Source organism: Acinonyx jubatus, chromosome D3 (genome assembly GCF_027475565.1).
Source record: "Acinonyx jubatus isolate Ajub_Pintada_27869175 chromosome D3, VMU_Ajub_asm_v1.0, whole genome shotgun sequence".
Lineage (NCBI taxonomy): Eukaryota > Metazoa > Chordata > Mammalia > Carnivora > Felidae > Acinonyx > Acinonyx jubatus.
In genome coordinates this window covers 6,949,430-6,961,959 of record NC_069392.1, presented here as the reverse complement: position 1 = coordinate 6,961,959, position 12,530 = coordinate 6,949,430, and the positions used below count along the sequence as shown (strand labels likewise).

At 36.8% G+C, this 12,530-nt stretch overlaps 1 protein-coding gene across 4 annotated transcripts in view; it reads left to right on the top strand.

The window, feature by feature from the left end:
- Nucleotides 1-12,530, top strand: part of KNTC1 (kinetochore associated 1) — a 72,794-nt gene that overhangs the window by 25,643 nt on the left and 34,621 nt on the right. For 3 of the 4 annotated variants that reach the window (XM_027044315.2, XM_015063798.3, XM_053206773.1), the window contains exons 22-33: nt 304-447; nt 634-690; nt 783-884; nt 2,880-2,999; nt 3,095-3,238; nt 3,757-3,855; nt 4,929-5,032; nt 5,186-5,285; nt 5,830-5,964; nt 6,511-6,630; nt 8,314-8,386; nt 9,107-9,174. In XM_027044315.2, coding sequence (XP_026900116.1) covers nt 304-447; nt 634-690; nt 783-884; nt 2,880-2,999; nt 3,095-3,238; nt 3,757-3,855; nt 4,929-5,032; nt 5,186-5,285; nt 5,830-5,964; nt 6,511-6,630; nt 8,314-8,386; nt 9,107-9,174 — 1,266 coding nt within the window. The remainder of the gene's footprint in view (nt 1-303; nt 448-633; nt 691-782; nt 885-2,879; nt 3,000-3,094; nt 3,239-3,756; nt 3,856-4,928; nt 5,033-5,185; nt 5,286-5,829; nt 5,965-6,510; nt 6,631-8,313; nt 8,387-9,106; nt 9,175-12,530) is intronic. The other variant, XM_053206774.1, reaches the window with a different exon arrangement.

Here is a 12,530-nt window from a genome sequence, read left to right as displayed (position 1 = left end):
AAAAGTGGTATCTTGGTGTGACGTCAATAATGGACACGTTGCTTGTTAGGATTTGTACTTTGACCTGCTGCTAAATTTTCCTTTCCCTGCCAGTTTCTCTCCACTTAATTTGTTAGTTGGTACCTGTTGCCATGAAAGCTCGTGGAGTTTGTGGCTGCCGGTGACTCACTGGTATAGAGCAAATCACCCTTAGTGGTTATAATTAAATCAGTACATTATTTCATAACAAGTCTTTTCCATTTTGGGAGGCTGTCACTTTAAATCTGTCTGAGAGGTCTTAATTTCTCACCCTGTATAATTTAGGCAAACTTTGAAAACAGATTTGATGTGAAAATGCTTGAGAACTTGCTCAACTCAATTTCTACACCAGTCTCTTTGCAAAAGCTTTGTCCATGGCTTAAAAATGATGTGATCCCATTTGTGAGAAGGGCTGTACCTGAAGGGCAGGTGAGTTACCTTTAGTATTTCCATTCTGGATCGTCCAAGTCCAGTCTTTGCCTTATGTCATAGTAAATTACACTAACACCAGTTAGTTCTTTACTGTCTCTGTTGAAGGATTACCAAGGGGAGTTTTAAATTATTCCAGTGATTGTCTGCCAAGTATTTTATTTTTAAGTAATATGTCTGTTTCAGAAAATTCTGGCAAAATGGTTGGAACAAGCAGCCAGAAACCTTGAATTAACTGATAAGGTAATACCAGTATAATTTACACTGAACAGACATTTCAAACACTCCCAGTGGCTTACAACATCACGTTGCATGGCTTCTGTTACTCTTCACAGGCAAACTGGCCAGAAAATGGACTTCAACTGGCAGAAGTCTTTTTTACAGCAGAAAAACCAAATGAGTTGGTGTTGGTGTCCTGTTGGCAATGGATTTCCTTGGTATGATCTGGATAATGAATTTTTAGTAGTAAAGCACTCAATTTATATTAAAGAGTTTGTCTACGTGTACTTAGAAATACATCCATTTCTTAAATTTTCTGTTTATGAGTTTTTCTTTCATGTAGTTTTAAAATAAAAAAAGAAAATTTTTCTTTTTTTTCTTTCTGATTCTCCTGTCACAGCTTCAGCCTATTTTAATGCTCTGTGTTTCTCTATTGATCAAACCAAATGGGAAACAGTAGATAAACATACTCCTAAGTAGTATAATTGGGATTTTCTGCATTGGCAGCATTTCATAGTCCTTTAAAAGAATGAAATTTATTAATGCATTAGGATTAGTTTTCAAAGACTTACTTAAACCAACAAACCACTCCCTGTTCTGATTGCATTTCTTAGATTTCTAATAGCCATTATGGCTTAAGTACCAGTGAATTTTTTTAAAGATGAAACTGAAAAAAATTCTGGGTCTTTTTTGACTGAAAAAAATAGCAGTGCTAGAAAGGGAACTAAGCTCAGAAATGCTGATGTTATGTTTGATGTTAATTTGAGGTTCATGAACTGAATTAATAATTTGGCTTCTGAATTTTTAATTTCTTTTTCCCCTTAAGTTTCTAAAAATGAGAAAGCATTCATAAGTTTGTTGGGGTACCATAAATTCATTTATAAACTAATATGTGAGACATCCCCTTACAATTTCAACTTGGAAGTATTAAGGGCTTAAGTACCAGAAGGTATGACTTTATATAAGGTCATAATATGCATTATGAAATTGCATTGATTCCTTAAATTTCTAAATTTATCAAAATACATACTGAACTTCCTCCTTTCTGACACAGCAGATTCTTGCCAGTAATTGTACTTACTGATTATATACTGTTAAAAATTAAATGGGAATTTTTTCTATGCATTTCAAGTATATTGATATATGTACATTTAATATATGATGTATATTGATCATTATAACAGATTTTTCCATAGAAGAGATTTTTCTCTTGCTTATAAAATACTACTTTTGTCTTTTCTCTGTTGTCTTTTATCAATAGTGAAAATTGTGTTCTTGTATATAAGTTTAGGAAATGTTACAATTTTATATCTGATCTTGATCTGTATAGAGGGGATATTGAGGGCCATCTAAATGATGTTTTTATACTTAAGTATAAAAATATAACACTGACATTCAGGGGTGGCTCAGTCGGTGGAGCGTGTGCTCTTGATCTCTGGGTTGTAGGTTCAACCCCATGTTGAGTGTAGAGATTGCTAAAAAACTAAAATCTTAAAATAAAAATAAAACATTTTAAAAAATTACACTAACATTGAAGTTTTTCTGTGTATTTTTTTTTTTTTTAATTTTTCTTTCAACGTTTATTTATTTTTGGGACGGAGAGAGACAGAGCATGAACGGGGGAGGGGCAGAGAGAGAGGGAGACACAGAATCGGAAACAGGCTCCAGGCTCTGAGCCATCAGCCCAGAGCCTGACGCAGGGCTCGAACTCCCGGACCGCGAGATCGTGACCTGGCTGAAGTCAGACGCTTAACCGACTGCGCCACCCAGGCGCCCCTGTGTATTTTTTTTGAGAGGGAAAATTGCTTTTAGATTTCTGTTGGATTCTGATCTGTCAATTTGTACTAGTTTATGAGTTAAAATTCTACAAAATTTAAAGGTATTAGGTGCAGATTTCCTCTTAAGACCATAATCATGGCCAATTCTTATTTTATATGAAATAATTCTTTTTTTTTTAAGTTTATTTATTTTGAGAGAGACAGAGACACCACAAGTGGGGAGGGGCAGAGAAAGAGAGAGAGGGAGAGAGAATCCCAAGCAGGCTCCCCATGGCCAGTGCAGAGCCCAGTGTGGGGCTCAAACCACGAAGCCATAAGATTATGACCTGAGCCAAAACCAAGGGTCAGACACTTAACCGACTGAGGTACCCAGGCACTCCTTATCTGAAATAATTCTGACTTTTTGTATATTTCCTTCTCACACTTCTGTTTTAGAAGGATTATCAAAACACAGAGGAAGTATGTCAGTTAAGGACTTTGGTAAATAACTTGCAGGAGTTGATCACATTGCATAGGAAATACAACTGCAAACTGGCCCTCTCTGATTTTGAGAAGGTAAAAGTCTAGACTTATCAGAAGTATTATTAGTTTTTAATCACAGCCACTATGGCTAGAGCTTGCATCTATACCATCTTTCTTTTGGCATTCAGGAGAATGCAACCACCATTGTGTTCCGGATGTTTGATAAAGTGTTAGCCCCAGAGCTGATTCCTTCCATCTTAGAGAAGTTTATAAGAGTTTACATGAGGGAACATGGCTTGCAAGAGGAGGAACTTCTCCTGCTCTACATAGAGGTAACTTCTTTAGATCTAGTCTTTTTTCCTTGCCTCTGTGCAATGTGTCATCATATTAAACATTTAACCTTTAAGAAATGTCATACTTTACCATTAGGATTTATGCAGCATGTTGTATTGGCAAGGTTATGTGGGATAACTGCCACTGATTGATGGTAACCTTGGGCAAAATGGGATAATATAATTAATTATTCCTCCAAATTGTTACTGTGAAATAATAGGAGCATAAGCTCAACAAATGTTAGCAATTATTTTCACACATTAATAAGCTGCAATAATCTTATTTGTAAATTCTTCAAGAATGTTTCCTTCTTAAGTTTTCTGTACCATATAAAACTAAAGGCCAAGGCTTTGGCAATTTTGTCTTTCTCGAGTATTATTTAACATTCATGGCTAAGTAGTTTTTGTTTTTGTTTTTTTTTTCATGTCCATAAAAGCTATTTATCTCTATCTGTGTTTTACTTTTTGTGTATGTGAGAGTTTTAAATAAAAAAATATATATGTTTATCCCCTTTTAGGATTTATTGAAGAGATGTAGCTCAAAGTCCACCTCACTCTTTGAAACTGCATGGGAAGCAAAAGCCATGGCAGTAATAGGATGTTTATCTGACACAGATGTAAGTACGTCATGACCGTGCAGATTTTCCTTTTGAGCGTTGCATCTTGTCTTAAAACTTATTCTCTAGGGGCGCCTGGGTGGCACGGTCGGTTAAGCATCCGACTTCGGCTCAGGTCATGATCTCGCGGTCCGTGAGTTCGAGGCCCGCGTCGGGCTCTGTGCTGACAGCTCAGAGCCTGGAGCCTGTTTCAGATTCTGTGTCTCCCTCTCTCTGACCCTCCCCCGTTCATGCTCTGTCTCTCTCTGTCTCAAAAATAAATCAATGTTAAAAAAAAAAAAATTAAAAAATAAATAAATAAATAAAAATAAAAAATTTTTTTCTTTAATGTGTATTTATTTTTGAGAGACAAAGACAGAGCATGAGTGGGGGAGGGGTAGAGAGAGGAAGACAGAATCCGAAGCAGGTTCCAGGCTCTGAGCTGTCAGCATAGAGCCCAATGCAGGGCTCAAACTCACAAACCATGAGATCATGACCTGAGCCGAAGTTGGACACTTAACCAACTGAGCCACCCAGGTGCCCTGCAACACAATATTTGCTAAGGAGAATTTGTGAGGTTTGGAAAAAGAATTTAAAAAAAAAAGAAAAAAACCCCCCCAAATTCCATTTTCTTTAATTATAAAAAGTAAAAACTTTCTCATCCCATTCTTAGAAGAACTATCGTGGATGATGGGATGCATATATTTCTAGGCTTTTCTATGATAATACAAACATGGAAACTTTTTTTTTTGAAACATTTTTTATTTTGACTTCTCACTGTTACTGGACACCATCATAAAAATATGAATAAAATCCTGAAAAATATTTTTAAACAGAAACTAGAGTCTGTAGGAATAGAGGTATATGATTTAACTTTCAGCAGAGAAAATATTTTTCTGAGTTTTTCTAAATAATAAAATTGTACTTTATGTGCGAAAACTGGAAGAAATATGTATTTTTGCAATCAGAGGGCATATTCTCAGAGTACCGCACAGTGGATATAAGACATCTACTGTAGATTAGACAGTGTCATTAATTTGCATGAGACATAAATCTGAGGCCTCTTCATGATTGGTGTGTGTGTATCTTTGTAGCTCATATTTGATGCTGTGCTTAAGATCATGTACGCTGCGGTGGTTCCCTGGAGCGTGGCTGTGGAGCAGCTGGTGAGACAGCATTTAGAGATGGACCATCCCAAGTAAGATGACAGTCTCCCAAATAGTTGTTTTGGTGTTGGATAAACCTCATGTTTTCACTTGACATCTATTTATGGTTTTCTTTCCTTTACTGTGTCCCTTATTATTTCATTAAAAAAATACAATCCATGTTAATATCAACAATTTCCTTTTAGGGTCAAGTTATTGCAGGAAAGTTATAAACTAATGGAGATGAAAAAACTTTTACGAGGTTATGGAATAAGGGAGGTGAATCTCTTAAACAAGGAAATCATGGTAAGTACAATAGTTGAAGAGTCTTTTAACTCCTCTGTTCCATGTTGAAAGCAACTTGGAAAATGTAACGAGGACTTTATATTCTTAAAAGCTCATAGGGCTAGGTTCCTCACTACTTTCCTTTCGTTAGACAGAATGTGAGTAGGATCTTCAGGGGTATCTGGCTGGCTGAGTCAGTGGAGCATGTGACTCTTGACCTAAGGGTTGTAAGTTTGAACCTCATGTTATGTGTAGAAATTACTTAAAAAAAATAAAAGAAGACCTTTTCAAAAGGAGTGTATTAGATCATCAAGTTGTACACCTGAAGTATACGCAACGTTTATTTGTCACATATACCCCAATAAAGCTGGGCGATGGGGAAGAAGGTAGACGGGACTGTCATAAAATTCAGAATATAAATCATGTTTTAATTTTTCACACAGCTTTGTTTTTTGCTGCTTGATTTTAATTTGATGAGTACTTTGCCCTTATGAACAAAGGATTTCTGGGTTCTCTGAGATTTCATGACGAAGAAAGTATATATTGTATATTGTCTCTGTTTCAGAGGGTGGTCAGATATATTCTCAAACAAGATGTTCCATCTTCTTTAGAAGATGCTTTGAAGGTGGCCCAAGCATATATGTTACCTGATGATGAAATTTATAGTCTAAAGATTATTGACCTGATGGATAGAGAACAGGTATGAGTTTTATATTATCCTTTCTTAGATTTCTTTGTCAACTCAATCTGTAAAAGCTCATATCAATCAAATTATCTGACTAGATTAGCACAAACGAAAGTTACACCAAGATGAAAATATTGGATGTTAGATTGGCCGCATTTTTCATAACTGTAGGTTCTTTAAAAAGTGTTTAGTGACTGGCTCTTGGGCTTTCATACTATTTGGTTGTTATGAAACATAGACTCATGTTTTATATACGCTGTAGGACCCTTTGATTCCAGAGTAGGATGTTCTTTTTTTTTTTTTTATTTTAAGTGTCTTTATTTTGATATAATTCGATAACCATGAGCCTACTTAAGAGTCACAACATACAAAGGTTTGTATTTTAATTTTATCTTTTTGTTTGCTGTTGTCAAAACCAGAATTAGCAAATTTTTTAAAACATCAGACTATATTCTATTTTTTTAAATGACGTCTTTTCACCTTTAAGTAGAAAAGGAAGAGGTAAGTCCAAACTTTCCAAACTGTCCTTTACACTTTTCTTCCTTTCAAACACTGTTAAAGGGTGAAGACTGTGTGCTTCTGTTGAGGTCTTTGCCTCCTGCTCAAGCAGAGAAAACTGCAGAACGGGTAATCGTATGGGCACGACTGGCATTACAAGAAGAACCAGATGATTCTAAAGAGGTGAGATTTTCACTAAATAAAATATAGATAAATCCAGTATTTATGGATATTAATCAACAGGATAGAAAAGATGGATAAGCAAAATATGAATATCTGCTCTTCTCATTGCTACAATGTTCTAATGTAAAAATCCCTGTGTAAATTCACTACATAGAAAAGAACCACATATGGCTGCCTTGGAGCAGTGGCTTGAGCCCACACTGAATAATCAAGGATCTACAAACCAGGATTAATTGAACCAGTTGTTGTACACAAAAGGGTTTTCCATAAAGCCATGCAATATAAAGTATTTTGTGTTGTATAGGACGTAGTCATTACTATCAAATAATGTCAGCCACAGAACCCATGTAAATCTCAATAATCTTAGAATGTTGAACTTAGGAACAATTTTAAAAGAGCCACTTCACTTCTTGAGAGAGATGAGGAACCAAATACCTAATATTTTCAGGACAGTTGAGGGTTTTTTTACCGTTTATCCCCCATCCTGTGTCAGCAGTCCACTTTAGTAATTTTTTACCTTTAGGGAAGTAAGTTTGGTTATTTTGGTATCTAATATTTGTTATACTGTTATAATGCTGGGGGCTTAGGTTAAATAGGTTAAATGAATTGTCCACTTTCCTCTTCACAACAACATTCTGAGATGGGTTCTGTTGTCAGCTCCTTATAGATTAAGTTCAGAAACTAACATTTTAAGATGAGTGACTTTCCTGGCGTTATTAGAAAGTGGCAGAACCTCACCTCAAACCGTCTGATACCACAGTCTGTGTTCTTAACCACCAGCTCGGACTGCACCCCAGAGTGGAAATACTTGAGTACTTTGTGTGGACCTTGCACTTGCTAAGCATTTCACATACATCATGTCTTCAATTAAAGCTTTTCCTCCTTTGATTTTTCTTGTCTTTTTGTTTGTTTTCATCTTTTTCAGTCCTTTTTTTTAATGTTTATTTTCTTGAGAGAGAGAGTGCTAGTTGGGGAGGGGCAGAGAGAGAGGGAGACACAATCTGAAGCTGGCTCCAGGCTCCGAGCTGTCAGCACAGAGCCCGACCAACGTGGGGCTTGAACTCACAAACTGTGAGATCATAGCCTGAGCCGAAGTCAGACGTTCAACCAACTGAGCCACCCAGGTACCTCAAATCTTTTTCAGTCTTGAAGATAATGATTATTCCTTAGACTTCCATTCTCTGGGGTTAAACAACTTAAGTTCTTTTAACTTTTCCAGAGAGCTTTTCCGAATGTTTTGTCAAATAAAAACTATTTAAAAAAATAAAACCCGAGTGACGATTAATTACAGTGTAGCTGAGGGGTGCCTGAGTGGCTGTCTCTCTCTCTCTCTCAAAAATAAAAAAAAAAAACATTACATATGTAAAAAAAATAGTGTAGCTGAAAGGTGTGATTTGGGGATTTGCCTGCTCTATGGTATTTCTAAATCATATATCCAAGCGTTCATACCAGTGTTTTTTTCATGTTTACATTCTATGCGATTCAATTATCCATTTCTCAGTGGCTTGACTCCCTGTGATGACTGACCTCTCATTTTTTTTCAGCCATTTTACTGGTTTTTTTTTTCTGATTTCATGGCTTTTGAGTATTTGTTTGTATGTGTACTTCACTAGTATTGAATAAAAGAGTGAATAAAAAGTACAAATAAAAGAAATATGTTTTATTTTCTATTTTCCTTTTAAGGACAAGGCCTGGAGAATGTCTGTAGCGAAGACATCCGTAGACATTCTTAAAATACTATGTGACATCCAGAAAGGTACATTCTACCTTTGTGCCTTCATCTTGGTTTTGTTCCTAAGCTTGCCCTTTCCAGAAAGGAGCATCAGTGACAGCCCTCGTCCTTATCCTTGTTTTTTCTTGCTTTGTCTTCATTGACCCCACCCATTTTTCCTCATGAAAAGTCTTCCTTCCTTTATTCTTTTGATTAGTAGTGTAAAGACAGAAACCTCTAAAATCACCTGACCATTTGTTTATATGCTTCAGTAAGCTCTTTGAGGCTAGATTGGATTTCTTTGGTGCCTTGCACTTACTGCTCAGATTTCTCACTTATCGTTTGGTCATGGTCAGGCAAAAACCTGTTTAAACTTGAACTTAAGTAAAACATTAACAAAGTAACTCTTGGGGGGAAAAAGCTAAAATTTATTTCGGAATAACTGCCATTTCTCTTGTAACCCATAAGCTTCTCTTTTCTATCTTCAGAAAGAATAGATTTTTTGTACTTAAATTTTCTTACTTCAGCTTCTGAAAAGAACTACTGAAGACTTGAGATAAAAGACCCATAGCCAATTAAAATATTAGCTTTAAAAAAACCCTGATAAGGAGCACCTGGCTATCTCAGTCGGTGGAGCATGTGACTTTTGATCTCAGGGTCTTGAGTTCAAGCCCCACATTGGGCATGGAGCCTACTTAAAAAAAAAAAAATCTAATAATAGGGGAATTTGGATGTCTACTGTAACTTAAAAAAATTTAATTACAGACAATCTGCAGAAGAAGGATGAATGTGAAGAAATCCTGAAACTATTTAAAGCTGTTGCTAGCTTACAGGTAAAGATGTTAAGTTATGTTGAACATTATTACTTTACTGATTATGTTACTTATCGCTGCATTTGACATGGATGATCAGTCCATCCTTCAAACTTTCTGTACTGGTCTTCAATAATTTTATTTTGTTATTTTTTTTTAATGTTCATTTATTTTTGAGAGAGAAAGTGCAAGTGAGGGAGAGGCAGAAAGAGAAGGGGACGGGGATCTGAAGCTGGCTCTGCACTGATAGCAGGGAGCCCGATGTGGGGCTCAAACCCACAAACCATGAGATTATGACCTGATCCCAAGTTGGATGCTCAACCAACTGAGCCACCCAGGTGCCCCAAGCCTTCTGGAATTTTAATTACAGCGTACTGGTTTTCCTTTTTTTCTCTCATTTGTAAAACAACCTGGGGTGCCTGGGTGGCTCAGTCGGTTAAGCATCGGACTCTTGATTTTGGCTCAGGTCATGGTCTCACCGTCACAGCTTGTGACATTGGTCACACAGTTTGAGATCTCGTGAGATTGAGCCCCAGGCTCTTCACTGACAGCAGGGAGCCTGCTTAGGACTCTCTCCCTCCCTCTCTACTCTACCCTCACAAACATATGCGTTTTCTCTGTCAAAAATAAATAAATAAAAATTTAAAAATAAAAGGAAAAAACAATTTTATGGAGATGTAATTCACATACCATACTGTTCATGTATTTAAAGTGTATAATTCAGTGCTTTTGGTATATTAATAATTTTTCATAATTGTGGTAACAATGTAAAATTTGCCATTTTACCCATTTTTCAATATATAGTTCATTGGCATTAATTACACTTACAATGTTGTGACCTTCACCACCATCTACTTTTCGTCACCTCAAGCAGAAACTTTTTATCCATTTTACCCATTTTTACCCATTAAGCAGTAACCCCCCATTCCCCTCTCCCTCCAACCCCTGGAAACCTTTGATCTACTTTCTCTGAATTTGCCTTTCTATAGATTTCTTATAAGTGGAATCCTACAATATTTATCTCATTGTGTCTGGCTTCTCTCAGCATGTTTTCAAAGTTCCTCCATGTATCAGGTGTCAGTGCTTCATTCCTTTAACACCTGACTCATGTTCCATTGTAGGAGTGGACCACATTTTGTTTATTCCTCTGTTGATAGACACTTAAGTTGTTTTTTCTTTTTGGCTATTGTGAGTAATGCTGCAGTGAACATGGTGAGCTCATCACCTGAACCCACTACTCGGACCCTATCTGTCTGACCTCAGTACCCTTGCTTATTCTACTTAGCACTGCCTCAGCAGCAATAAATAGTTAAAATAAGATTACTGAAAATAAAAAATATATATCCTTGGGGGCACCTGGGTGACTCAGTCGATTAAACGTTCGATTTTTGCTCAGGTCATGATGTCACAGTTTGTGAGTTCAAGCCCCACCTTGGGTTCTCTGCCCCTCCCCAGCTTGTGTTTTTTCAAAAATAAAACATTAAAAACATATATATATCTTCTTGAAAAATCATGAGCTATATTGACTACACACAGAAGCTACATTCCTTAGGAAAAAGATGCACATTGAAAAGAGAAACTTCGTGGTTTAATCACTTGTATATTTATCTTTGACTAGATTCTACATGGATGCTACATGATTCAAAAGGCTTTAAAAATGGTTAAAATGGTGAATTTTATGTATATTTTACCACAATAAAAAATAAACTTACTAAAATTCTGTACTGCATGTTGTAAACAATAAGGAATTAACTCTTTGACAAAAAAAAAAAAGTTTGAAAGAATATATAGTGAAAACCAAGTCTTCCTCCTATCCTGATATTCCAGCTATCCAGTTTCCCACATTAGATGCAACTGCTGTTGCCAGTTTCTTGCGTATTTTTCTAGAGATAGTCTGTGGTTATATAAGCATAAACATTTCTGTGGTTCCTAATAAAGAGGGAATTGTGACATATAATGAATAAAGTCTTCCACAACGTATCTGTAGTAAACATTCTGTTTATTTTTATAAATAAGTATTTCTACATGATGCATCCCCTTTGGGAAAGATAACTAATATTTTGGGGGGAAAGGCCTCCGTTTCAAAATTTTACATTTTATAAATAACTGTACCATAGATTAAGTTATGCAGGCATCCAAAATAGTATTTGTGAAGTCTGTGTAATGACAGGAGAAAGGAGAAATGCCATAGTGTTAACTGGAGAAGGTAACATATGAAATTACCCATGTAGCCACAAAATGCTGGTGAAGAAAACTGAAAAGAAATACCAAGAAAATGGTTACTGCTTATTAGGATAACCAGTTCTCAGCTCAGGTGTGTTTGCTCCCAGGGAGTACTTGGCACTGAGAAGGGAATTTTGATAGTTTTTGATTGTCACAAGTGGTAGAAGGAGGGTGCTAGTGGCATCTAGCAGGTAGAGGCCAGGGATGCTGCCACAGTGCACAGGACAGCCCTCACAACAAAGGATCTGGCAAGATTGAGAAACCTTGCTGTAGAGTACCGCATCAAAACAGAAGGTCTAGGGGGCACCTGACTGGTTCAGTTAGAAGAGCACGTGACTTGATCTTGGGATCGTGAGTTTGAGCCCTATGTTAAGTGTAGAGATTACTTAAAAAAAAATAGAAGAAGGGGAAAGAAAAGGAGAAGAGGAGGAGGGGAGGGAGGAGAGCCAGAAGAAGAGGGGGAGAAGAAGGTGATCTCACTGCCTCTTGGTATCCTTCCCTGGGCCTCAGTGGGATTTTTTTTTAATCGAGTAAGAAAAATAAATTCTAAGTCTGGAGTTAGCAGGCAAAAGGAATTATTACAAAAAAGAGCAAAGCTGGTTTCTTCAGTCACCCAAACCTAATACTTAATTCTGTCACTTTTGCTATTCAAGGATTCCCCCACAATAAAGAATGATCTGACACCAAGAAATGGTGTCAATAGTGCTGACATTTAGAAAATCCTGGGTTAAGGGGCACCTTGGTGACTCAGTTGGTTAAAGCGTCTGACTTCGGCTCAGGTCGTGATCTTGCAGTTTATGAGTTCAAGCCCCGCATCAGGCTGTCTGCTGTCAATGTGCAGCCCGCTTTGGATTATCTGTCTCCCTCTCTGCCCCTCCCTTGCTCTCGCTCACTCTCTCTCGCTCTCTCTCTCTCTCTCTTAAAAATAAACATTGAAAAAAAAAGGAAAAGAAAAAATCCTTGGGTTAAAATGGTTTTTCCTATTTTTCAAACTTATTATAGTATTATTTTCATAACTTGAAATATGAAGTCTTAAATTCTTAATTAACACGGGAGTTGTCTTTGAGGGAGAATAAGGAGAGATTTGAGACTCGCCAGTGGTTTTTAACAACAGATGAAGTGAGCAGATGTGGCACGCTGTCCTGTTTGCCTTC